Consider the following 23,180-nt stretch of genomic DNA (forward strand, 5'->3'; position numbering starts at 1 on the left):
AGGTTAGCAGCCGATACCAGTAGTATAAGCCTGTATTTTCTAATTTACATAGTACTTTATATAGGTCTCCGTCTTCTCTTCCTCATATTCAATTTTTATTAAAATATGTATGGGGTTTTAGCTTAATTCAATTATTTAGCTGAAAGGTTTTTTGAAGTCAGAACCTACGTCCGCATATTAGGTCCGGCAATTGGTTTGGGCATGTCTGCCATATTAACCTTGAAGCGGTGATGAAAGTGATTCTTGAGGGCCACCAACATTTAAACCCTCAGATTCAAATTTACCGCGCCTGTACGAACTGTGAATGTTCCATTAGAAAAAATATTTTTTTGTTATCTGGAATGAGGACCTAAAAAAGTTAAGCTTAACTACTTTATAGAGAAGTCCATAATGCCAAACTTTAACGAAGGCTTTCTTAACGTCTATAAATATAATTACGATATATCTTCAATCGTTATAGGCTTTAGCAACACATACTGAAAGTTTTAAACTGTTGAAATGTGTAGTGGTATAATGTTCTTTGCTTCCTCAAAGTTTTTTAACTTTTGAGTATCACAGTGTCCTCAACTTTACTCAAGCAGTATAGTAAAGTTATGGGCCGATAATCTTCAATAAAGTTTCCTGGTTTTTTTTTAATTTGGGGAAACAAACAATTTCCGCTAACCTTTTACGATTTGAAAAGTGAGATATAGATAACATCAAATTAAAAAGCTCGTTTCATAGGCAATAACCTTAATAGTGAAGGGTTTGTGCATTTGGTTTGTGCATTAGGTTGGATTTAGCGTCTAGTCAAAGGGTCTTTTTGATCCTGAAGGTGTTGACTACAGTTCTTAATTTCCTCGCAGCTAGCAAAATAGATATTGTCTAAATTACAGTTGGAGGTTGCCTTTAAACAAGATCCCTCTTCTTGAGCCGTAGGAGAACTCTCGGAAAACGAGAACAAGTGTTGAGCAAAAAACGTTATTTATCTCTGGCAGTACGTGGCACCCCATGTTCATGAACTATGGGCGGTGTGTTCTAATGTAGCAAGGGTTGAGGGAGCCCGCAGGACACGAACATTTTAACTTGTGTTCCCAAAATCTGTCTTTATATAATTTAATTTAAAAGCAGCGTCTTCTTTAATCATCTGCATAATAGCGGGAAGCATTAATAGACTAAAGGATCAAGAAAGCTTAGAGGTTGAAGCAGAATTATAAGCATTTTGAATTCTTAATTCTAGTTAATTGACTGCATTATCGATACCTATCTCTAAAGGCGAAAAAGTATATCTATATATTAACATAATTTTAGTCCAGTGAGGTTTGAGAAGTTGCCAATAAGTTATTTTGATGGCATTTATGCCCCCAGAAAAACATTGCCTTCCAGCTCAATAAGAACTAGACTATGGTGGAGGCAAATTTTATATAGAATTAATACTTGCAGCAGTGACATAGACATATTTTTTTAACACTGAAATGTCCAATACTTCAGTGCTTTCTCATGGTGTAAGGTGAGTTGGGTCATCTGGCCCCTGAGTAAGTAATTCTGATTAATTAGCCTAACCAGCTAAGAGTTTCTTATTTCTATTCGCGTAGCCACTGTTCCAATGCGGTGTGCTTGTAATTGGAGATTCCAGCCAACAAAACTGAGCTCTATTAGCCAAAGATATATTTTATCTTCCTAAAATAACTTTTTTCTCGGGGACGTTAAGCTGATATCGTTGATACATCGCCATCCTTCTGGAATTTGACGCGTATCTCAATCGCCAATCGCTTTTAAGCTTTATAAGTACTTAAAACTTACTTATTACCTTCTTTTAAGTGAGTTTCGAAATGAGAATAATACCAATTTAGTAACAAGTAACAACAAGTAACATCAAGTAATTTAAATTTTTGGTTCCTAAAGCCTTTAGCGTTTTTTATTTTTTTACGATATTCTTTATTTAACATTGTTAAGATTCTCGGTTAAATCGCCTATTGGTTTCGAAAATTGGGTTACCAGTATCCTCAGTTAGGGAGACTACTACAAGATTAACTTATAAATCATTTATATTAGCAGATGCTGATGGCTATTTATCACAGTTCGAAATGTAAGCATAGCTCATATTTGGTTCTAAAGAACAAGCTTTGAAATTTATTACATAGTCATGTCTGCCAATTTTTTTGAGAAGAGCATTTTCAGATTACAAGATGCATCCTCTGGTTTGCGATTACAGTTTGCACATCTTTACTCCGCTTAAAAAAATCAGAATTTTTATGTACGAACAAAATTAAATAATTAAACACGTGATTAATTATAGATTGCGTCAAATAAAAAAAACTTAATTAAATGTATCAATTAAATTAGGTGTCTATTAAAATTGTGTAGTGTAAGATCATATAGCTGACGGTTAAAATTGATTTACAAATGACCTGCGGAATAATTAAGAACCAATTAGTTGTAAGGATTATCATAAATCATTTTATATATAACTAATAATGACCACAAAGGATTCCAGGATACATTCATTATTATTATTTACCCTTTAAAATGGCTTTGTAATATTCTTTTAACCCTTTGTTGTCAACCGCTGTTAAGTTTTGATTAGTGCAGTTTAATCCCACGACTCTAAAAATACAGTATTTTTTTTTTTGCTTGCGCCTCATCTCGAGCACTAAGCGTAGTTATTGAGGAATATTAAAAGTTTGTGAGAATTGGTAATAATTACTATCTAGAGAAATTTACGCCTTTAGTAGTGAAACTTTCTGTCGAAATTAACCGCACATATGAAAGAGATTGCCTCCAGTTGAATGCGATTAATCCGTTATAAGGGTAAACAAGTTCGACACTTACCAGTTTGTAGGCCTTCATTTAGCTTTTTACTAAATATTTTGTTATAGTCCACTATATATTATTAAAAAAGTTTAGTTAATTTTAATTAATTTCAAGAATGACAGTAGGACCTCATTAGTTTTTGTACCACTGATACGATTGAATAATGGTCTGAAAGGTGCTAATGAGTAAATGGTGACAATATGGCTAAAAGGTATTTAATTTAATAGAGTTATATTTACTGCATCTTTAGCGTTTTTATAAAGGTTATGCTAGAGAACCAACTTCCTTTTTCTGTTTTTGCTAGCGCATATTCAACCTCTACGTTATCAGTACGCTTCCAATGCTCTTAACCACTCAGCTACGACGACAACTGAATCTCGGTAAGATGGCTGTACGTACATAACCTGTTAGAGGAAGTGCTTTTTGTTAATTTTAATGTTGTCGTTTGAAAATATAGTACAGTTCAGTATGGAGAATACATCCTTTAATCAAAACAATGATTTCACCTTCCTTTTAGTTTTCTCTGTTGTTGCAATATGTATATCTACACTATGAAAGTGCTCTTGTATGAGTTTCAAAAATTTAGGCTGTCAATATCTATGGTAATATCTTGTGGTGACCGTGTGCCTTACTACAGAGATTTTTAATTTAAGCGCATACTTAAATGAGATCATTTAAGAATCATATTACTTTCTTTAGTCAGTTAATCGATTAAACATCAAAGTAACGAATATATATTGTGGACTAGGCTGCTTTTAGCACTCAGGAAAAAAAAATTGGCTACGTTAGCAACATCTTTGTCTCCGACCCAAAAGTTTACAATGGTTACTATACTACCATTTAGACTATTTTATCACATAGCCTTATTCTCTTCTTTAAAGATACGAATACTCACACGCGAAGAAAATTTCAAAAAGTATATTTGACTAACCCGAGGGAAACAAAAAGCTTGGGTTTGACCATCAGGGTAGTGCGAAAACAACAAGTAGCCACCACGAGGCGAGGTTTTTCTAAGACTGGCGGACACTACATACCTATTCTGCACAGAGTCAACTGTACAGTTTTCATTAAGCGGTCCTCTGATAGAGCTTTATTCAACTTTATAATGGAGTTCAAATCCTTATTGGAAACGTATTTTGGGGTCTGTATAACGTACTTTTTTTTTAAAGTTTTTTTAAATAACCTTACTAAGTATTCCAAGAGATAATACCTTGCCCAAACAAGTCTTCACTTTGACCAAAGATACGCATTTCGTGAAATTTTCTGACTTGAAGGAAACTTTTAAAAAAAAAAAAGAGGAGAATTGGTTGACTCTCGGTATTTTGTGCAAAAAAACTTTCGAGACTTTTAGCGAAGTGGTATTATAATACTTTATTCTATTAGCTCCGGCCAGTCTTTTATTTTTAGCTACTGGCTTTTAAATGATATATAGATATAACTACTTGAAAGATAGTTTGAACTTTAGTATACACTTTTAGTGTAAATCTGTAGTAAAAACTAAAATTTGTAAATGCTTTTTCAGCATGCTAATTATACATACATCTCTATGAATATATGTTAAAGCCCTCCTGTTGTGCCATATGGTGTATGTCTCACCTTCACTACAAAATAGCACTTTTATTAGGCGAGGAAGTTTATAAAAAGGTATTTTGCTTTACGTTCTAATTGTCTAGTTTTACTAAATAAATTAAAATTTGTGTTCTTGGTTTAGTATAGCCATCTTTCTTTGGGAACTGTGGTTGCCTTAGCAAACCCCATAGTGTACGTTAGCGATAATGTAAGTATATATGAGTAGAGTAATATAAATTTAAGTTATAAACTTTTTTGCAAGTCGGAGAAACTTTTACTAGAGATACCGAAGTTGGCGAACTTTTTCCCTTTAGGGCACTCCGCAGATTCGTCTTTTTGCAGGAGAAAGTCAGATACCGGTGCTCCGTGTAACGAGCTTTCCGTGAGGTGCGGATAACGCTTCCAGCTCAACGCCTCTTTTTTGAGTTTTTGTTTATACAAATCAGAGGCTCCCGCTATTGTGACGCTCACGCCAAGCTCTGCCTGCAGGCGATCCGCCTCAGACGCCAAACGTTAAATATCTGGTTCGTTTGTTTTTGCTTCTTTTTTCTATTTATTTTTAGCTAAAATTGTTATAATAGCCCATCCAGCCAATTGGATTACTCCCAAGGGTCCATCAATCTTACTAAAGAGGGGATTTTCAACTATCACGGTAGACCGTTCTTTTTGTTTAACTTGGCTTAAGTAATATACACTCTTACAGGACGTTATTTGTCTTTTGCTGAGAAAAAAATCAGTAGAAGCGCTGCTACTCCAGTAGAAAGACCTCTTGGTCTTCTCTCTTAGTTATGAGTGCTTGATTAATTAGTAATTCTCTTATAGTAATTTTTTCCGCGAATAGTGAGCACGCCTTGAAGCAGTCTAGACACGGAGCTAGACAGTTTTATGGCCAAGGCACTTTTTATACCATACATTGATGTATGACCGTTACTTCTTACCTATCGTTATCCGATACTTCAATCTTTAAAGAATGCGATGACTTTCAAAATTTTGTTTTTAGTCAAGACCATCTGGCTATAGTCCGTGATCTGGGCCTCTGCCCTTACACAGGTCACTTGAATTTTTTATAAGCAGAAATTTCTGTTATTGCGTTACACAGTACTCATTTGTATGTTTCTCACATGTTGAAGGAAGAGACAAAAAGTCTTTAGAAGCACAATTAAGTTTTGATGACAAGAATGAAACGGTTAAAACTCTTTTAACTGGCGACAAGGTTGAACTTTTTCTGATATGGCTAACTTTTAGTTAAGTACCATTTTAAGTTTCACCGATTAGTTAAGTTGGTCAAGTGCGAAAGGCTTCCCGAGAGCAAGAGGATTAAAGTTTGACTATATAAAAACCTGCGACTATATAAAAACCTGCAAGTGATTAGCTGCGCCCAATATACTCTGTAGGGCCCCTTTAATCACGTCCACTACAACGAATTATTAGCACAGAATCGAAAAAAAGTGTCTTCTATGACCCCTTCCCACTCCAAGGTGGAGACATTACGTAGCCGACGATCGAGATCGCGAAGTGCTTCCCAGAGGATAAGGTCAAGGCAGTATTCTTTTGCCTGCTCCCCAACGACGTCTCTAGCTCCTGGGGCGAGTGGTGGCATCCAGGGTTAGCTTTTGCAAAGCGCAGAGTACTTTCATGCCGGTGTATTATCTCGTTTAATAGGTCTGCAAAAGAAAAAATGTTCAGCACCTGTTCCTCACGCACTAAACCTTGACGAGATTTTAACTCTGCAATCCCCCCACGAGGGTTATTTTAAAGTAGCGTCCGTGCTCAATCTTCTATATAGAGATCTTTTTATGTATGTAATTTTACACAGGATTCTATGGCGGAGTAATCCTTTGAAAAAGTTGACTATATTACAGCAACTATGGAATAGTTTAAAGATATAATTTGTGTGATAAATATAATTTGTATGATAATTGGGTTTGAGGATAAATTTTGAGGCCATGCGAACTGTTGTTTTGCTTTTTAACGCCAAGTGCATTGGAGGCGGCAGGTACAACACTATTATTTATGGTGGTTAGTACATAATAGCGGAACGTTAAACTAGTTTGCCTGTACTAAAAGGTGATACGTAATTCTCCCTCCTGTTTTTGACTCGTAAGTAACTGTATGCAATGGCCATATTAATTTTTTTCAGGTTATTATGCACATATATTAATAGGACACCGACTCATATGTGCTTATTCAAGTAGGCCGTAGAGAGATAATAAGATTTGCATTCTAAGCCTTTTTTTTTATACGCTGGGATAATGAACACCTAAACACAGTTGAAAGCTGGTACCATTAAATAAATTATACAGCTGCACGAGCTTAAATAAAAAATTAAGAGGGCACTAGATAAGTTATTTTAGTGGAGTTCTTCTTCACCATAATTCTTCTTTAAACACATAGCCAAAAGTTTGGAGGCCACCTTTGTGCCAATCCTTATTATTAGCCTCGATGTTCTTTACTTGCAAAGGGTAAAAAGGCATTATTTTCAGCCGATACCAAAGGAACTATAAGTTTCTATTTACTTAATATTTTATAACAAAAACTTTAATCAAACAAAATTACATACCCTTTTTTACAGACCTCAATTGTTATGTTTTAAAATCTATTGCGAAATTGAGTGTTTTTTGTCCTATTTAGTGCCAGAAGGTTTTAATATCTTCTAACTTTGTTTAAGGAGTAAATACCCCTATCAACCCGCTCAAGCTTTGAGTAGTTATTTTGGAGGCCTTTACTTCCCCGATACTTGCACGTAGTTAAAAATAAACGATTTTTTAATATTTTCTATTCGGGGCTTAAAACTTTTCTATAAACATTGCTTTTAAGAAACCTTAAAAAACGAAACACCCTTGAAGCGCTACTTTTCTTATACATGTAAAGAAAAAGCTAATATTTTTATTAAGTTTGGCAAAATAAAAAGTGACCAAACTTGTAATGCCAATGACTTGTCAAGTACAGCATCGTCTAAATATAAAGATATTCTATTTTTAAAATTTTTTAATGGCCAAGAAAAGGATATTGGAGTGACGTACAACTCCAAGGTCTTCTCACTAATAAATCAGCTTGTACTTAACGGCCTCTTTGAGCCCTCAACTGAAATCTTATTGGGAACTTCTTACTGGTTGAGTCAAGAGCTTATAAATTTAAGACCCTAAGGTTTCTGCTGCTACTTCTGCTTTACGTACGCGGCACCCGTATATAAATTTTGTTTTAGTTTGTTAGTTGTAAAGGTTGCATACCTTCTGTTTGTATGTCTACTTCCGACTGGGAAGAGGAAGTCTTAACTTTCTAATTTCATATCTTTAATTATTTTAATCTTTAAAATATTAAGCAGTTTATGCTTTTTGAAGTACAAGGAATTTTGAAAAGAGAATATCTAAAGCACTGCGAGGGAGAATGTCGTCTACTTGTTAGTTTTAAGTTTCAAAAGCTAAATTTCTTATTGAATTCGTTTTACAAGTTATAAATTTTTAAGGGTCTCAAAACTAGTTCTCCATTGCTTCAGATCGGTAGTTATAACTTCACGGGTGTATATAAGCACACAGTAGGCACTGATCTCTATTTCGACTGTCTGCAAGTAGGTAATTATTGTTTTATTTAATTTTCGTTAGGACTTGTCTAAAGAGATAACTTATTTTCAGATGAAAACACTCCACTAGAACTTATAGCCAAAGGGACTAAAAGAATTTATTTTACCCCAGTTTCACTTAAAAGAACTGAAAATTAAACCCAAATATAAATTTTGTATACGAAAGACCTTTATTTTAAAGTAAAATAAATGGTTAAGGTAATTCTTTTCTTTCTCCTTCCAACTTTCCATCTCGATTAGAAGTTTTTAATATTACCACTAGTTTATTTATAAAGGCAATCTATAGCTTGTATATGTGAGGAAAATTAATTTTTACTATTGGCTTTTATTTATAACATATACTAGACTTGAATTTGCTTACAAGCTAACTATGTGCGTTTCATCTGCCACACCAAGGACTCGACTTGCTTTGCATTTTACTAAGTTTGCGGTCTTTTTTGGCTTTAAGCTTAAGAAGTTGTGCAGAACTACTTAATTTATTCATCTCTCCTTTCTTCCTCCCCTGTAGAAGGATTTTTTCAAGCGATGCTCTAACCCTGGCTTTTTTTGCGTTATTTCCCCACGTTAAACAGGATAAGAGATAATACTGAACCTTGTGTAATCTGGATTTCCGTTAAAAGCATGATTTGGTTGTAGTACCATTTTGTATATTGAATCAGCGATTTATTAAAGAGGCTATGATACAATTTAAAGTAATTAAGTCAAGCGTGCACGCCCTTTTGAAAAGAAATTTTAATTTTCTTTGAATTACATTTAATCTTTTATGCGGACACGTGGAATGGCATCCTTCATTGGGCTGTAATTACAGCGAGGTACATGTCAACAATCTTTTAAAGAACCTTCGAGGCAACTGTAAAGATTGGACTTGGTAGCACTATGTAGCTTTTTCCTTTGTGGGGCATATAACTGACGGCCAAAACCTGGGGTGCCTCCGTTCATTGTTTTTACACTGCTTTAGTAAGGTGAGGTTGCTCTCTGTCTTTAGGTGCTTGCCATAAGGCGGTCTAAAAGAGAGGTCTTATATTAATAAGGTGTCTAGCCTTGGTGTAAATCCTGGAGATCAACCCGTGCTAAAAATCTATGGTGATAATAGCTAGTCACGTAGAGATGGAAACCTTTGGCTATTTAGGAAATCTTCGACTGGTGTTTTTCATTATGAGGGAGTGTGCTTTAACGAGTGTTATCTGTGGATAATTATATCAAGCTTTTGCCAGCAGCTGTATTACAACGTTGGGTTTTATTTTTGTTTTCGATGCCACTAGTTGTAAGCTTGTCCACCAGTTATATTTATCTATATAGCTACTTTAAACTAAGTTAAAAGTTCTACAATTAAAAAGCATTCTTAGGTTAAATACTACTCGTCACAGTACCCCTTTCTGCTCTTTACCCGTAAACTTATTTTCTCTGGTGTACACATCTGTTACTTTTTTGGTCTTTAGTGACCCAATTTGATAGGGTTGGGACAGGGGGCTGGTGCGTAATCCTGCTGGCGCTGCAGGGGTGTGTGCTGCTATGGAATTGTTACTCTACAGTAAGGGCATTATTTTGAGTAGCGTTTATTGTCGAATGGAAATTAATTTATGTGTGGGGTGCAAGTATATAACGACACTTAATAACACACCTGACCAGATATTTACTGAAAAGCCGAACCGCACTTATTTGCTAAAAGGTGTGGGTACCATGAAGCATACGCAAACAAAAACAAAAGTGAACCTTGCGGAAACTATAATTAGAAGATAAAATCAATTAAAATCTCAACTAATATTTTTTAAAATAACGCAAATTTAAACATTTTCAATAGGATTGTGAAAACCAGATATATTTTTAACAACCGTATTAACAGTTAAAAAATATTAAATACAACCTAAACAAATATAGAATGGAAAATGCTTTCTATTCTTTTGTAAAGGTGAACCCTAACAACTGAATGATGGGACAAGCATTCATTTTAACTGATGGCTAATAAAAAACAACTTCAAATCAACTATTCTCACAGTTTTTAATAATAATATATATAAGGTATAAAAAATATTTAAAAAGTGCGGAAGTTATGACGTACACTATAATAAAACTGACAACTAAAAGAAAAAAAGGAACGGGAGTTACTTCTGTAATCGAGCCGTTTACATACGATCCCTAATAAATAATTGCTGAAACAATCAATTTTATTTTTCGTGTGCTATTAATTAGAAGCAACAAGATTTATAAAGAATATTTAACGAGAATAGGAAGATTATATTACTGAACTATGCATTATAGGTGACAAATGTTTTTAATTAGACCTACAAAGTAATCAAATAATTTTAAATAACATGAAAATCGTTGACAGTCATATTTCTTGGAACAAAAGAGTTTATGCGCAGTTTCATATGGTGCCAATGTCGAAATTAACCGCAACTCCAGACAAGAACGCCCCACAAATGGGTGCGATTAATCCTTTATAAGGGTACGCAAATTTGGCCGGCATCTCTCCTATCGCCCTAACAACCGTTGCTATTTTGGCAGGCATGGTTGCTGCTGCCAGTTTTGACTTCAAATATAAAGTTGGTCTCTTAAGATTTTTTCGTAATTGCTGTTCCATTTCAAGCCAGAGTTCTTCACTAATATTAAGGTCTGGGCTACAAGAAGGCCTCAACAAAACTGTGGCCCCTTTTCTCAGAATGCCATTTTTGTGTGGGCGTACGTCAAGAGGCTCCGGCTTGTTAAAAAAAAAGTTTTTCTCTGCATACAGCTTATTGAGGTTCGGAAGAAAAATATTTAAAAGTATTTTCTGATATTTCTCTGCGTTTATAAAGCCTCGATAAACTCAAAGTTGGTGCTTTAGCCTTGAATCTTCTTCCCTTTTGGGAATTTTACGGTGCGTTCAATACAGTCTGCAAGAAAATTTCATTTATTGACTCGAGAACTCGTTTCCGGAAACTCCCACGCAAACACCGAATTTTGATTGGCTACTGAAAGATATTTTTGCCCCATCATCTTCAGTCCATGATAGCTTAAATTTAGCCCACTTATATCTGTTTTTCTTTTGTTTTTTAGTGAAAAATGTTTTTTTTTGACCTTCGTGTAATAAAAAAATACTCTCGCATTGAATATGTACACAATATATACGCATTATCTTAAAAAATTTTAATTCAGGTTTATCTATTGTCTACAACATTTACGAGATAGTTTTAATTCTAACACATAGTTCCACTGTCTGTAATGTCTCGTAAAATAAGTCGCCGCACACTTTTACACAATTTCCTAGAGAACGTTGGCTCTTGATGAAACTAACCTAGGGCGGCCTGGACTTTTACCTTTAACAACATATCCGTTTCCTCGATAGAATCAGTTTAATTTACAATACTTAAATATGCAGCAACTTAACGGACGGTATTGCCTTGGCAATACTCTGATAATTATTTTACGCACATCCTTGCTTTTTGTTGTACCTCGGACTATATTTTTAACTAAATCAGATAGATGGTAATCAACGACAGAATTTAAAAACTATTTAAGTAACGGTTGTTGTCATTGAGTGCAAAGCAATCCGCTTTTTATACAAGCTTGCCCCAATAATTAGTTGTCAACCTTTTTTATATCGAAAAGAGACAAGTTCATCAGAGATAATAACGAACTGCAGAAACATGTTTATTCCGATTTATAACAGTAATATAGATACATTGTTAAACCTGTGAGCATGCGCAACAAGTAAATTCGCTTGAACACTAAAAAATAAGTGATAACAATAGCACTATTGCTTTATTCCAGGGCTACTAGTATGCTTACCCACCAAATAAAAAATATGGAAGGTAAAATTTAATCTTTTTACCCCCCTTTGCACCGTAGCATCAAGGGAGGAAACCGTTATTACAGGTATATTACATTTTAGTCATCTAGCGGGATAACCCAAATAAGTGCTAAGCGAAAAGGCATCTTTGAGCAACGCAGGGAAGGTAGCGCCTGCCTCAGAGCTCAAGCCCTCATGTAGTTTTCGCTAATTTTAAAAGTATTCTTTCGATATTCGGCGAATCGCTTCTACTTTCCAGAGTAACGAAGCAACTGAAACTTAGAGCTTACTCAGGAAGGTACTTAATCACGTTTTAAAGTTTTAGTTTTAAATAGATCTATTTGAGCTGCATTAGCCCGAGATCCTAGTAGTCTATTAACAGTAGAGGGTGATATAACCTGAGTAAGGATGAGCCGAGATCACTCGGCTATCCCACCTCCTTAACCACATTAGATATTTCTAACCACGAGTTGACCAGAAATAACAGGTTGAGGGTTGCACTGTTAATATGGGGTTGAGCGATGACAACCTGGGATCAGACAGCAGGCCTTACTTTGCTAAAGAGTGTAAAATTCTTGGGCGAAAGTTTCAACATCTAGGCCACAGTTAAATGCAATCACAAACAACCAAGCTGCATAATGCTACTACTTATAACCCAACCTACATAGTTGCCCCCTAAATTTCTTTAAAGAATCGTTGACACGTACATCGTTGTGATAACAGCACAATGAAGGATAACTGCGCATGCTTTCAAAGATAAAATGCGAGACTAAAAATATAAGATAAAAATAAGTATATAAGACCAATTCGGTAGGCGCGAGCACATTCACGGGCATCGAGGCGGTTGCTTGAGATCGACTACCTCTTATGCAGTGTTTTTAAAGAGCTCAATTATAATAAATGCCAGATAGTGCTTATAACCGGTGTTGTAAATTATCATAGAGGGCTAATACCCAGTAACACTATTCATTGACATTTGGACTACTGTGTTTGCCCGGCGATAAACCACTGTTCTAAGGCTCTCAAGTTGTTAGCCTTTGCTCCACGGTCGTATGCACCAAAATAGATGTAATATGTGGCGAGTTATAAGGGTAAAATTAAGGCATAGGGTCATAATAAATCGGGGTCAGTAGTCTAAGCTTCCTACAATAGGCAAGACCACATGCAAGTGTCCAAAGTATTTTTAATGCTATAATGCATATATTGTCTAAAAACTGTTTTTTTTTTAGAAGATACATTTAGAAGGGTTTACTCATTATTTTTACATTTGTATGCTCTAGCAAAGCTTGATTAGCCTTAAAATGCATAGCATCAGTGTAAATACTAACATTTTTAAATTAAGGTAGTATTCGTAAAATTAGTATTTATAATCGAGCTATTATTATTATCTTAACAAATCATTAAGCAAGAACGACTCGAGGGAAGTAGGCCGATAATGCAACTGGGTTTTTAAATTCAGTAATATGTATGTACTGTTATAACGTTGAGGCGGCGCTTACCTATGCCTTAGAGGCTTAATTATCAATTTGGGTTTAAGTGGGTTGATCCCGCTAAGTTTTTTCTTGTGATCTTTAGACCTTTCTGGACGACTTTTATACCACTGATTTTTTTTTTTAAATTCTCGATGATTGCGCCTTGTATACTGGGGCTACCTATAAAAGGAATTTTTTTCTTAGAGATAAGCAAGCAGATCTTTTAGCCCCATGGCTCTACCACTGTATGTTTGGGACGAACTTATCCCTGCGGAGCCACACGGCGTTGACTTCCTAATTTCATCGGAGATGGAACACTTTCTATCCCGCGATTAATTGTCCCAGATACGAAAAAATATTATAGCCTACCATTTTAAAATTAAATCTTTGTGCCACACATATTAAAGCCTCTCTAAATATCTCAGAGTACGGTCTATTAAGTGGCAGCATGGCTTTTTTAACAGAACTGTACATTAGAAATTATGTACATTTTTACTTCCAAGTTCCGCAAGCCTTTCAAGGTAATTGCTTCTGCGGCCATTTCCGAGGTAAGTTAGCAGATTATAGGGCGATAATAATTTTTGGCTAGTGGAATTGGAAAGTCATGATAACTAGAAAAGTATCTAGCGTTCAATTTTTTAAAGAAACGCCTTCTTCCTAAACTTAACAATGTGGGGTGTTGTAAGAAAAGTAAAACAAAAGGAAGCACGAGAGGAAACAACGAGAAGCAGGAAAAAGGCATACATTAAGTAATTAGTCAGTTTGGCTGTATTTATAAGCTTTACTAAAGATTTTTTCGTTTACTGTTTACTGTGTTAAGTAAAGATTATGTTCATTTGTTGTTGTTTAAAAGCAGCGTTGTTTATATTTATGAGTATTATTTATTAACGTAAAATTTATTTCCATGTTAGAGGTTTATTTTCGTTAATTTGCAAAAACTTATGTATTCGTTTCTTATTAGTATTCAGTTAGTGGGAGATATTTCATAACTAAGTTAATATATTATTTAGACAATATATTTTTAGGTAATAGTTTAATTGTCACACTAACAATTTATTTCAGTGTGCTAATGGTTAGCGAAATAGAACGTAAAAGTTATGGTGATTAACTTAAAAGAAGAGGGAAAAAAGTGGGCGCTCTGGTAATCTGCTACTAGATTAACCTCTTCTAACAAGGAATATTTGCGTGAATTCGTAGTGAATTATATGAGTTTATAAATGGCTTATTTTTGTTTTGCGAAGTCTTTGTAAATTTCAATAAGAATTTTAGGAAGTTTTATATATTTCAATTTGTCTTAGCATGTTTAGTCGAAAAAAGTAAGCAAATCTCTGCTAACTCTGGTTCTCTTGGTTTATAAATATGTTTTGTCATTAGAGCGGATTTAGTAAATATTCACCTTTTCTGCATACGCCTCTATTAGGAAATTGTGAGTTTCAGTTTTTACGTTAATACGAGAAATTAAAAAATAAGGTTTTTGTATCCTGTTGTTCTGTTGTGTTATTCGAAAAGTGCGGATACTAATAAATAGAGCGCTCCACCTTTAATATTATCTCGGTCATTCCAATACGTTATAGTTTAATATAGTAAAAAGGGATTCTACCTCGGATTTTTTAAAGTTTTCCAGCTACTCTTTAGCTAGACCAGTACTTTATTTCTTTCTCCATTTTTAGTAAATATTGAGGTGCCCTCAAGCGTGGTTAAAACTGGTTTGTGGTCTTAAAAGTTGGACAATGTTGCAAGTGCAATTAAAGCGGAAATGTCAATATAAAGCATATAAGCAAAGTAATACAGTATAATATATGTAAATAAATATAATATTTATAGCAGCTCTGTAGTAAAAGTAAAGGTATGTAGGGCTACACCCAAAACGGCCAGTTGTTTTTGAAAATGTGTAAGTGAGCAAAGTAAAAATTTTTAATATTAGCAAAAAGGCGGAAATAGACTTTATGTTTACTTCATGACTTATAAAGAAAGGAGGAGCGTTTAAACACACTGTCCCGTAGATTTTTTTTAACAATTAATTCCCCTCCCTCAAAGTGGGAGGTCTAAAAGAAGTTTACTATAAAAGGTAATTTTTAAAATTAACTAAAACAAAGTTGATTAGTTGTGACCCTACCAATATTGATTAGTCCCTCAAGTCCGTTTTTACCAGTTTAACCTTACAGTAGTCGCATGGGGTCTCAACAGGTTCGGAAGTTATTTTTTTCCTAAATTTTTAGATTAGATAGAAGTAAAAGTTTAGTGTGACATGTATTCTAATATCTCAATAAACAAGTTTTCAAAATTTTACGATATTTTTTATCTAATATAAAAGTAAAAAATATAAAACTCAAGGGGTCTGAGAGACCTACTGCGACTACCATAGGGTTAAATAGACGGGATTCTTACAATGAAAGTAAGCCCCCACCTTTATAATATTAATTCTTCTTGCGCATTTTAACTGATTCAAATTATTAAGAAAACTAATTAAAGATAAATAATTCAAATATTGTTTTTTAAAAAACCAAATAAACCAAACTATCACAAAAGTTAATGGAAATTAATAAGCGATATTACTATTTTCTTTATTATATATCTATAATTCATTCTTTGTTTCATATAAATTTTTACAATATTAAAATCCGACAGTTTAAGAAGTCCGCCACTCCTAAAATAATTAATGATTACTAAACTTGGACGTACTCAAAAGTAATAATAGAATTTATGAGATAGAAAAACGGAAATAATTATATAAGGGGACGTGCTAGAATTTGATATCTTAATAATGCAAATGATACTTGGACAAAAAAACAATATATGCCAAGACGATGACTAAGTCACGTGGTATTTAAGCTCATGGTGAGTGGAAAGGCATATAAGGTATAGGTCATGTGTTATGTACCATGGGGTATGAAAACGTGATTTATAGGAGTGAACTCTACCTCCTCATAGTAAAGCGGAGAAGCAACCATTCAAGCTATCACTAATTTTGCCGAAGGCATTGACTTATAATTTTAACTAATTTCTTTTTCTTTGGATCAATGTCTTTTAACGATCGACATAGATTAAGGGTAGCTCGTCTATTATCAAAAGTCTTTATACTTTTAATTAAAAACAGGAACATTAATCCTCGAAAATACCTGGTTATCTTCTTTCGAAAACTCTAACCAAGTCTTTTCTTTGATACATAACTACGTTATGTCCCACCCATTTTGTGTTATGTATGTCAAGCTTAATTTTAATTTCAATCGTTTCTTAACTATAGAGGAGAACCAAAACCATGTATAGCCTTCTTCTGCACTTAAGTTAAAACTTGGTGTTACGACATGCTTAATTTATTAAAGTTAAATATTATTAATAGTAGACTGTTTATATTAAGTCGTAGCTTTGAAAAATTATTTCATTAACTCTACTTGTTATAAAAGCATGTTACGGAAAAGCTATATAATTTATTTGAAAAATCAGAATTCATCGGGGTTATCTGTACCTCTAACTGTCAAGTTGGTTTATTACTATAACAAAAAAGGACCGTTTTTTCAAACTTATTTTATATTAACTCGAGTAGCTGAACTAGTAAAAACCTCTTCAAAATTCTATATACCTATTAGGAGCTCCCATCTTCCTTGTAAGAAAGTAAAACATATATATTATCCATTTTAATAAACAAACGTTATTAATAGGCCATCTAAACAACAAGAGGAAGGCCAAAGCAACTTGTTATCATAGTTATTTTGATTATGGGGCGGAGGGTATATGATCGTTAAGTGTCTTTCCGAGTAGATCGGCGATATCTCTCACTTGTAGGTTTCGAAAACTTTTCGAATCTACTGTTATCATTTGAATTTTTACGATTAATCCTATATTTACTTAGAGATGACTCCTTAGGTCTTTCCCTGCTAGTTAAGGTCGCATTTATGATTCTCTCACTACGTTTCGGGCGCTCGGGGCTTCGATATTTGTTTTTAGTGTCTTTAGAATAAAGAGGACTATATTTCCTTGGGCGCCCCGTGGTCGAGCTAAAAATAAACACAAAACCGATTTAAAAAAAGGATGGCAACCGTGAATAGTTCGTGTTACCCTCTGCAGCCGCGGCTTCGCTGGGTCTTGGTATCTGAGTCGGGCGAAGATGAGACTTCCTGTGCATCGGAACTGGTGGAGCTCGAGCTCGCAGTGGAAGCGGAAGACGAAGTGGAAGCTGTGGAATCCGAATCCGAATCCGAGTCGGCACCCGAGCTTGAGTCAGAAGAGCTGGAAGAGCCCGAAGAAGAAGAACTGCTTGTCGAGTCAGAGAGGCTAGACTGCCTCTGTTCCATTATCTTCAAAGGAGCCGCCTTCAGGAATTCACGCAGCCCCTCTCTGTTGGTAATTAAATAAATAATGCAGAAGGAGTGAGTAAGGAAAAGAGATAGAGTACGTCAACCAGCCAAGGCCAATGGATGAGAAAAAAAGATTGGCAAACTTGGTCTTGCGTGGATGGTCTTGGGGAAATATTTCGGCAAAGTACGGCTTTAAAAAAGGATCGTTCAGGCGGTCATTCAGGCAGACGAGGCCCATGTGCTCGGCTAGTTCCTGAAACAGGATCTTTATGAAGATGCGACTGCTCGGTGTGGTTTCTAGTATGAGCAAAGTTCCAAACCAAGAAGTCCAAGGGGGCTACCGGATTATCTTAAAAACTAAGCTAACCTTCCTCATTCAGGTGAATACACTCAAGAACCGTCCATGGTATAGCATCGGAATGGAGAAGGTGAGCACAGAGCTTCGTGACGTTGCGCAGCTTGTTGTTCTCCAAGTGGTGGATCATCAGGTACTAATAGAGAATGGGTACAGCGCTATTAAGGAGCGCGCAGTAAAGAGCAGTAACCTGATACTCAAAGGCCTTCTCGAAGGTCTTCTGGTAAACCTGACTGAGCTCGCACAGGCGCTGGGCCATAGCGCCATAAAACTTAAGGTAGGAGCGCTCCATGCTGCAACACTCGATGATCATGTTGCCAAGTTCCTCCTACACAACAGATAAGGCACCAGCGAAAAAGGCGAAGAGGAAAAGGACCTCCATGCCCGGTTGGATGGTATTTTTTAAAAGCTTGTGTATAACTTCTTCAAAGTCCTTCGAGGACATGATCGTGAGGTATATGGTTCTACGAAGGTGAACAAGATCGCTCTGCGTCATGTCCAGAATCTGCCGATACAATTTGAAACGGGCGACTGGGTGGGGGGCTATGGACAGACCTGCTCCTTATTCTTGTCTTGGTCTTCCTCGGTTACCGAGGACGGAGACTCCTCTCCACTCGTAGTTTCGCCCTCCGATGTCCCTTCTGCGTCAGTAGTGCCCTCATCGCCCAGTATAGCGGCTTTGATTTTGCGGTACTGTTCCTCGTTTTCAAGGTAAGAAGGGTCGTAACTAAATACATCTGCCAATAGAATAAGTTTAAAATTCATTTTACCGGCAACAAGAGAGACCTAAAATATCTTGTGGATCGATGTCCTCATCGTTGAGCGACAACAAATGAGTTATCTGATCCTCTTCTTCAACAAGGTCCAGCCCGTCAGGGATGGTCGGATGGTCCTACGCCCCTCATAAAGTATCATAATTATAATATCTCTAACCAAAAAACAAAATAGCGCACCTTATATTTGTCTTTTCTAATAGCGAACATCGTTTCAATCATGTACTGAACGCGCTTATCAATCTCGCCTTCGTGCAAGATGGCTCGAAGTCTCTCAAAGATTTCTAAGAAAACCGAACTGACCAACTTCTCAAGGTCATGGAAAGGAAGAACGTACCATTCATTATTTTCGAGGACTCCTCAGTTAAAAAGGCGCCGACTTCCTTTAGAAAAGCAATGGCCACCTTCCGGTAAATAAGCACAAATGACACGTTAATGCTACTGACAACCATTGCGGCGCCAGCAAGTCTCTAAAAACCTCGACGCTGTGGTCAGTGGGATTTTGCAACAGAAGAAATAACAACTCGACACCCACGTGCTGGTGCGCCACTCTCTGGTTGATCAGGTGCGCCAAAAACTGGATGCTACACATGCAAACTTGCTTCACAAAGAAAGTCAGACTTAAAGAACTGCAGATGTAAAATAACAAAAAGTAATGCCTTATCATTACGCCGAAACGCGTTTCGAAAATTGCAAATCAACCGCGAGATAATCAAACCGCCGACTTCTGGTAACTTCGTGTTGACAATGGCGACAGTGGCAGCATAGACAGGTGTAAACATGGGCGACTGGCGCTGTGCAATAATAGTGGAGCGGGCAAAAAGACCCCTTCCGCGTATAAGATTTTCCCCAAAGAGCTCGGGAATAATTAATTTAATGTTTGAAACATTAATTTTGTTAATTAAGCCATTAAGACTTTTCTTTAAGGCATCCCAAGTCAGGCGTTGATATTCTTAATAAGTTAAGTCAATAATTATTTAATAATAATGCGTAGCATATGAGTACCTTTACTCGACTTATCCTTGATCTCCGCCTGCATAGCGCGCAGTCTTGCAGGAGGTATGTAAACACCACCAGCTCGACTACCAAGGCTTAGTTGTTCTTGTGTCTACAAAACCAAAAGGTTAGAAGTTTAATTACGTTATAAAAAATTATAAGCAAACAATTTAATGTTATTAAGCCAATAATAAAAAATTACGGGGCGTTCTTTTCTCTCTCCCTTTTGACTAATAATACTTTTGATTCTCTGCTCTTCGAGGTTTGTTTCAAGTCCCTTCCTCTTAAATATATATAAATAAGAAATTATGAAAACAAAATACTTAAAAATAAGGCAGTAATAAACAATATGAAAAACCTCAAGTTTTTGTTTACTGCCTTTTGAAGATTGTGTGCTTAATGAAGAGCTCTTCCTTCTCCTGCTGCTACTTCTACTTTTTGGACGCCTCGAAGTTCTACTTCGGCCTATATTATCATCAGTGGCGTGATGAGAATCTTGACTTCGCTTTTCGCCACATGAAGTATTTTCTATAATGCCCGCATTAGAACTCATTTTTTTCTTAAACTTTTTTGTATCTGCAATTTTATTATTATTCTCATCACTCGCTATTACGTTATCTCCACATTCGGAAAGGCAAGCGTTTATCCCATCTTGATCTGACAGATACTGTGGGGGAGACAATTGGGGTTTAAAGCCTTCATCTCCAACTTTTATACTAACTTGATTTTGGATTAAAGGAGTTTCTTCCTGATTACTAACTTCTTTATAATAAAAGTTCTCAGATTCTTCATTTTTAATATTATTTGAAACCTTTTCTACAATCCTTTCCAAATTAAACTTTGCGTTTGAGCCTCTGCTATTGCTCATGCTTTTACTGCTCAAGCAACTCAGCTAACAGGCCATACCACTAAATATCCTCTTCACGTGGCTAGTGATAAGACAATATAAATCCGCTGGGATCCTTTGAAGCTACTTCGTCTGCGCCTCCGTTTAAAAAAAAATATTAGTATTATTAAGATACCGAAAAGTGGAGCGGCGGGAAAAATAAGGTAGGTACTACATGCGGATGTGAACTGGGTAGAATTAACTTTAAAGCAAGAAAATTAGATATCTTAGAATATTTTAAAAATTATGTGATGACTTAGTCACACTCCAATAAGTTGCTTAATTGTCGGTGAGTCCCCAGTAAATAACACTTTACATAGTTGATACATATTGCTATTGCTTTACCTATTTACTTTTTTTTGCGTCCATCTAGTACTCGTCGGACTTATGAAGAGCTCCTAACATTAGTCATTATTACATGGTGTATATGGTTTTAACTGATGTTAATATAACATGTATAATTTATAGTGTTACTACATAATTCCCAAGTAGGCTCACCATATGATAATAGACCTCTAAGGTACACCGATTTATATTTTTTTAAACAATTATTTTCAATTTACTTTTACTATTTTTTAAAAGGACATATAATAAGGGGTTTATAAAAAATAATATGTGCATATGCATATTATATAAACGTCAACATCAAATAAGAATCCAAAAAAATCAAAATGAATTGAAAACAAAGTTTTTTTAAGCTATACATGGATATAAAAATGAATGAAGCACAGGTTGTATCAGCACAGGAATTAATTGTACAATTTAATAAGGAAAGTCTAAAACAAAAGTACAAAAACCAAAAAACCTGTAGAAACCCCTCAAATCTTTTTTGGTAACACTGATGATTTGTGCAGATGTTCGGTAAAATCGAGCACAGACTGCTTACTTCAGCTAATATTTTAGATTATCTGTCGAAGCCCGTATCCAGTTCCGCTATTTATTTATAGTACTGAATTGATTACTGCTTGATCTACTTTCCCTCTTTTAATTGAGGGTGCGGAGCCACAACCTCTCTGATGGTCCATTGCCTTATAAACAAGGGAACGGACGCGCTTTAAGAAATTACTCATTAGCCCAGAAGACTAATTTATTCCGGCATCTCTTTTCAAATCAAGCTTTCAATCCCTCCTTAACTGGAATCTTGATTTTGTTGTAAAGTTTTTATCGCTTGGAAAAGAAGAGTTCATATATCTTGCCCTCAACGTTCGCCTCTCTTAAGTAGCGATCTGATATGGTTGTTTTTTGCGTCCTTTAAACGAAGTGGACCTACTATAGGCCTCCTCTATAGCTCCTTCCTATTGTACAACAGCCGTGTCTAATGAGGGCTTTCTCAATAGTGTGCGCCATGATACCTCTGCTTTTGTCTAAATGTTCCGAAAATGTTGGCCAACTAGTTACCTTTTTAATCCAGTTCTCGAGGCCGACTAATCTCTTGGCTCTAGTGAAAAGAGTACAAATAGTAACCTTTATTTAATAATATATACATAGATTGAAGACATTTTTAATGCGTTACTCTTCAGGAAACCTATTATTGAGTTTTTATAGCAGTGCAGATCCTATACCGAAAAGACGCCACTATCAGACTCTCCGATTAATAAAATTTTTCTATAATCACGTGAAACAAGAACTACAAAGAAAAGACTGCAGGTTAGAATATGTGTACTCAAAGAGAAAACGGTTTGGCCTATTTACGAAGACCCAGTTTACTCAAAAAATGAGAATAACCCTTGACTTAATTTAAAACAGAACAGGCACACTGTAATATGGCGTTATAAGAAAATTATGCAAAACACATATATATACAAATAAATGTATACACATAATCTAATCTAGCAACAAGTTACACAAAAAGACCATACCAATATAAACCAATATAAACCAATTTACACCACCATAAACACTAAACATAAAGAAAAAACATTATTATCAACATTTTACCTATATATAATTTATCCTTATGTAATAATGTACATATCCGGCAATTACTCTCTAAAATCTTTTCCTATATGATCCAAACAGTTTAACCACCCTTATTTAAAAAAAAAAAAATACAAAAACGAAAATGTGATCTTTTGGCACTGACAATGACGGTCGATTCTCAAAAAGAGTATAAACCGCTTGGTGTATATCCACTCTATAAGGAGGGTTGAGACACAAGCACCCACAAGTGCACGCTCCCAAAGGAATTATATGCTAGCCGTGCCCAAAAGCTAAAAAAATAGAGGAAGATATAAGGCTTGGACTCCCGCCATATGACTCGTTGTGGGGGACAACTGCTCAAAATACCATTGGGAGAGGCGGTCTAACTCTGTTTCTTCATTTAGCTCTTGAAAGGTATGTGTTATTTAATATGGCTATATCTAGCACGCCTATTATGTCCGCTTTCCTCGCCACGGCCTAAGCATCCACTCTCCGCGTTCTTTAACGAAGGATGTAGCCATTCCGATTTGCGACCAGGCTATCCCACACAGTTTGTTTACAGTTTAAAAATCTATAGAGCAACTAGGGAATTAATAACGAGAAAAGTTGACTCTAGGCTCTTTGTGATCTCGAGCATGGTTGATAAAGTCGTCTTAGAATAACTAATATACGCCGCACAGTTGATTTTGGCTGTTGCTCTAATGTCTTTGCATAATTAGAGTAAGTAGCTTTAAGAGTGGCAGAAGTGCTTGGCGTGGTCTCGCTTTATGAG

At 35.6% G+C, this 23,180-nt stretch overlaps 3 protein-coding genes and 1 long non-coding RNA gene across 9 annotated transcripts; 2 read left to right on the plus strand and 2 right to left on the minus strand.

Annotated features, from left to right (window-relative positions):
* The first annotated feature begins 3,876 nt into the window (after positions 1-3,876).
* LOC135145594 (uncharacterized) lies at positions 3,877-7,200 on the plus strand. 4 transcript variants are annotated; one of them, XM_064077710.1, is made up of 18 exons: positions 3,877-3,945; positions 3,995-4,151; positions 4,357-4,437; positions 4,505-4,570; positions 4,625-4,749; positions 4,809-4,886; positions 4,944-5,014; positions 5,066-5,147; positions 5,204-5,256; positions 5,332-5,412; positions 5,493-5,575; positions 5,625-5,684; positions 5,757-5,967; positions 6,025-6,119; positions 6,179-6,358; positions 6,413-6,642; positions 6,757-6,866; positions 6,935-7,200. In XM_064077710.1, exons 1-15 carry the CDS (start codon positions 3,899-3,901, stop codon positions 6,194-6,196), a joined length of 1,308 nt encoding a protein of 435 aa, XP_063933780.1. In that variant the 5' UTR covers positions 3,877-3,898; the 3' UTR covers positions 6,197-6,358; positions 6,413-6,642; positions 6,757-6,866; positions 6,935-7,200. The 4 variants fall into 4 exon arrangements, with proteins under 4 accessions (XP_063933780.1, XP_063933778.1, XP_063933779.1 ...); XM_064077708.1 differs by having other exon boundaries at positions 6,413-6,462; positions 6,527-6,866; XM_064077709.1 differs by having other exon boundaries at positions 6,179-6,237; positions 6,293-6,358; positions 6,413-6,866.
* An 85-nt stretch (positions 7,201-7,285) lies between these two features.
* LOC135145595 (uncharacterized) lies at positions 7,286-8,102 on the plus strand. 3 transcript variants are annotated; one of them, XR_010283502.1, is made up of 4 exons: positions 7,286-7,534; positions 7,688-7,762; positions 7,829-7,934; positions 7,995-8,102. It is a non-coding gene; the product is annotated as an uncharacterized LOC135145595 (long non-coding RNA). The 3 variants fall into 3 exon arrangements; XR_010283503.1 differs by lacking the exon at positions 7,286-7,534 and adding an exon at positions 7,545-7,630 and having other exon boundaries at positions 7,685-7,762; XR_010283501.1 differs by lacking the exon at positions 7,286-7,534 and adding an exon at positions 7,545-7,630.
* An 8,753-nt stretch (positions 8,103-16,855) lies between these two features.
* Positions 16,856-19,200, minus strand: LOC135145590 (pre-mRNA-splicing factor CWC22 homolog). The gene is made up of 11 exons (XM_064077705.1): positions 19,085-19,200; positions 18,944-19,010; positions 18,787-18,890; positions 18,620-18,725; positions 18,389-18,570; positions 18,210-18,338; positions 18,024-18,161; positions 17,846-17,969; positions 17,577-17,775; positions 17,240-17,518; positions 16,856-17,178 (listed from the first exon to the last, which is right to left on the minus strand). The coding sequence occupies exons 1-11, from the start codon at positions 19,196-19,198 to the stop codon at positions 16,923-16,925; spliced, it is 1,698 nt and encodes a 565-aa protein (XP_063933775.1). The 5' UTR covers positions 19,199-19,200; the 3' UTR covers positions 16,856-16,922.
* Positions 19,201-19,227: 27 nt separating this feature from the next.
* On the minus strand, positions 19,228-20,470 carry LOC135145608 (uncharacterized). The gene is made up of 5 exons (XM_064077725.1): positions 19,961-20,470; positions 19,805-19,885; positions 19,612-19,714; positions 19,277-19,558; positions 19,228-19,235 (listed from the first exon to the last, which is right to left on the minus strand). Exons 1-5 carry the CDS (start codon positions 20,468-20,470, stop codon positions 19,228-19,230), a joined length of 984 nt encoding a protein of 327 aa, XP_063933795.1.
* Between the last annotated feature and the right edge of the window lie 2,710 nt (positions 20,471-23,180).

The sequence above is a fragment of the Zophobas morio genome, unplaced genomic scaffold, assembly GCF_036711695.1.
Source record: "Zophobas morio isolate AGI-343-1 ecotype UQ-CSIRO unplaced genomic scaffold, CSIRO_AGI_Zmor_V1 ptg000164l, whole genome shotgun sequence".
Lineage (NCBI taxonomy): Eukaryota > Metazoa > Arthropoda > Insecta > Coleoptera > Tenebrionidae > Zophobas > Zophobas morio.

Bases quoted from the DNA above. Each gene is read 5' to 3' on its own strand.
- LOC135145594 (XM_064077707.1), top strand. From the start codon at position 3,899: ATGGAGTTCAAATCCTTATTGGAAACGTATTTTGGGGTCTGTATAAC. The intron at 5,257-5,331 runs GCACTTTTTATA...CAATCTTTAAAG, and splicing joins TAGACAGTTTTATGGCCAAG to AATGCGATGACTTTCAAAAT. The intron at 5,413-5,492 runs GTCACTTGAATT...CACATGTTGAAG, and splicing joins GGGCCTCTGCCCTTACACAG to GAAGAGACAAAAAGTCTTTA.
- LOC135145590 (XM_064077705.1), bottom strand. From the start codon at position 19,198: ATGTGTAGCATCCAGTTTTTGGCGCACCTGATCAACCAGAGAGTGGCG. The intron at 18,891-18,943 runs GTACGTTCTTCC...CGGTTTTCTTAG, and splicing joins GTCCTCGAAAATAATGAATG to AAATCTTTGAGAGACTTCGA. The intron at 18,339-18,388 runs GTCTGTCCATAG...TTGTATCGGCAG, and splicing joins AAGACAAGAATAAGGAGCAG to ATTCTGGACATGACGCAGAG.
- LOC135145608 (XM_064077725.1), bottom strand. From the start codon at position 20,470: ATGAGCAATAGCAGAGGCTCAAACGCAAAGTTTAATTTGGAAAGGATT. The intron at 19,715-19,804 runs GTAATTTTTTAT...TTGGTTTTGTAG, and splicing joins GAGAGAGAAAAGAACGCCCC to ACACAAGAACAACTAAGCCT. The intron at 19,559-19,611 runs GTACTCATATGC...TAACTTATTAAG, and splicing joins CAAGGATAAGTCGAGTAAAG to AATATCAACGCCTGACTTGG.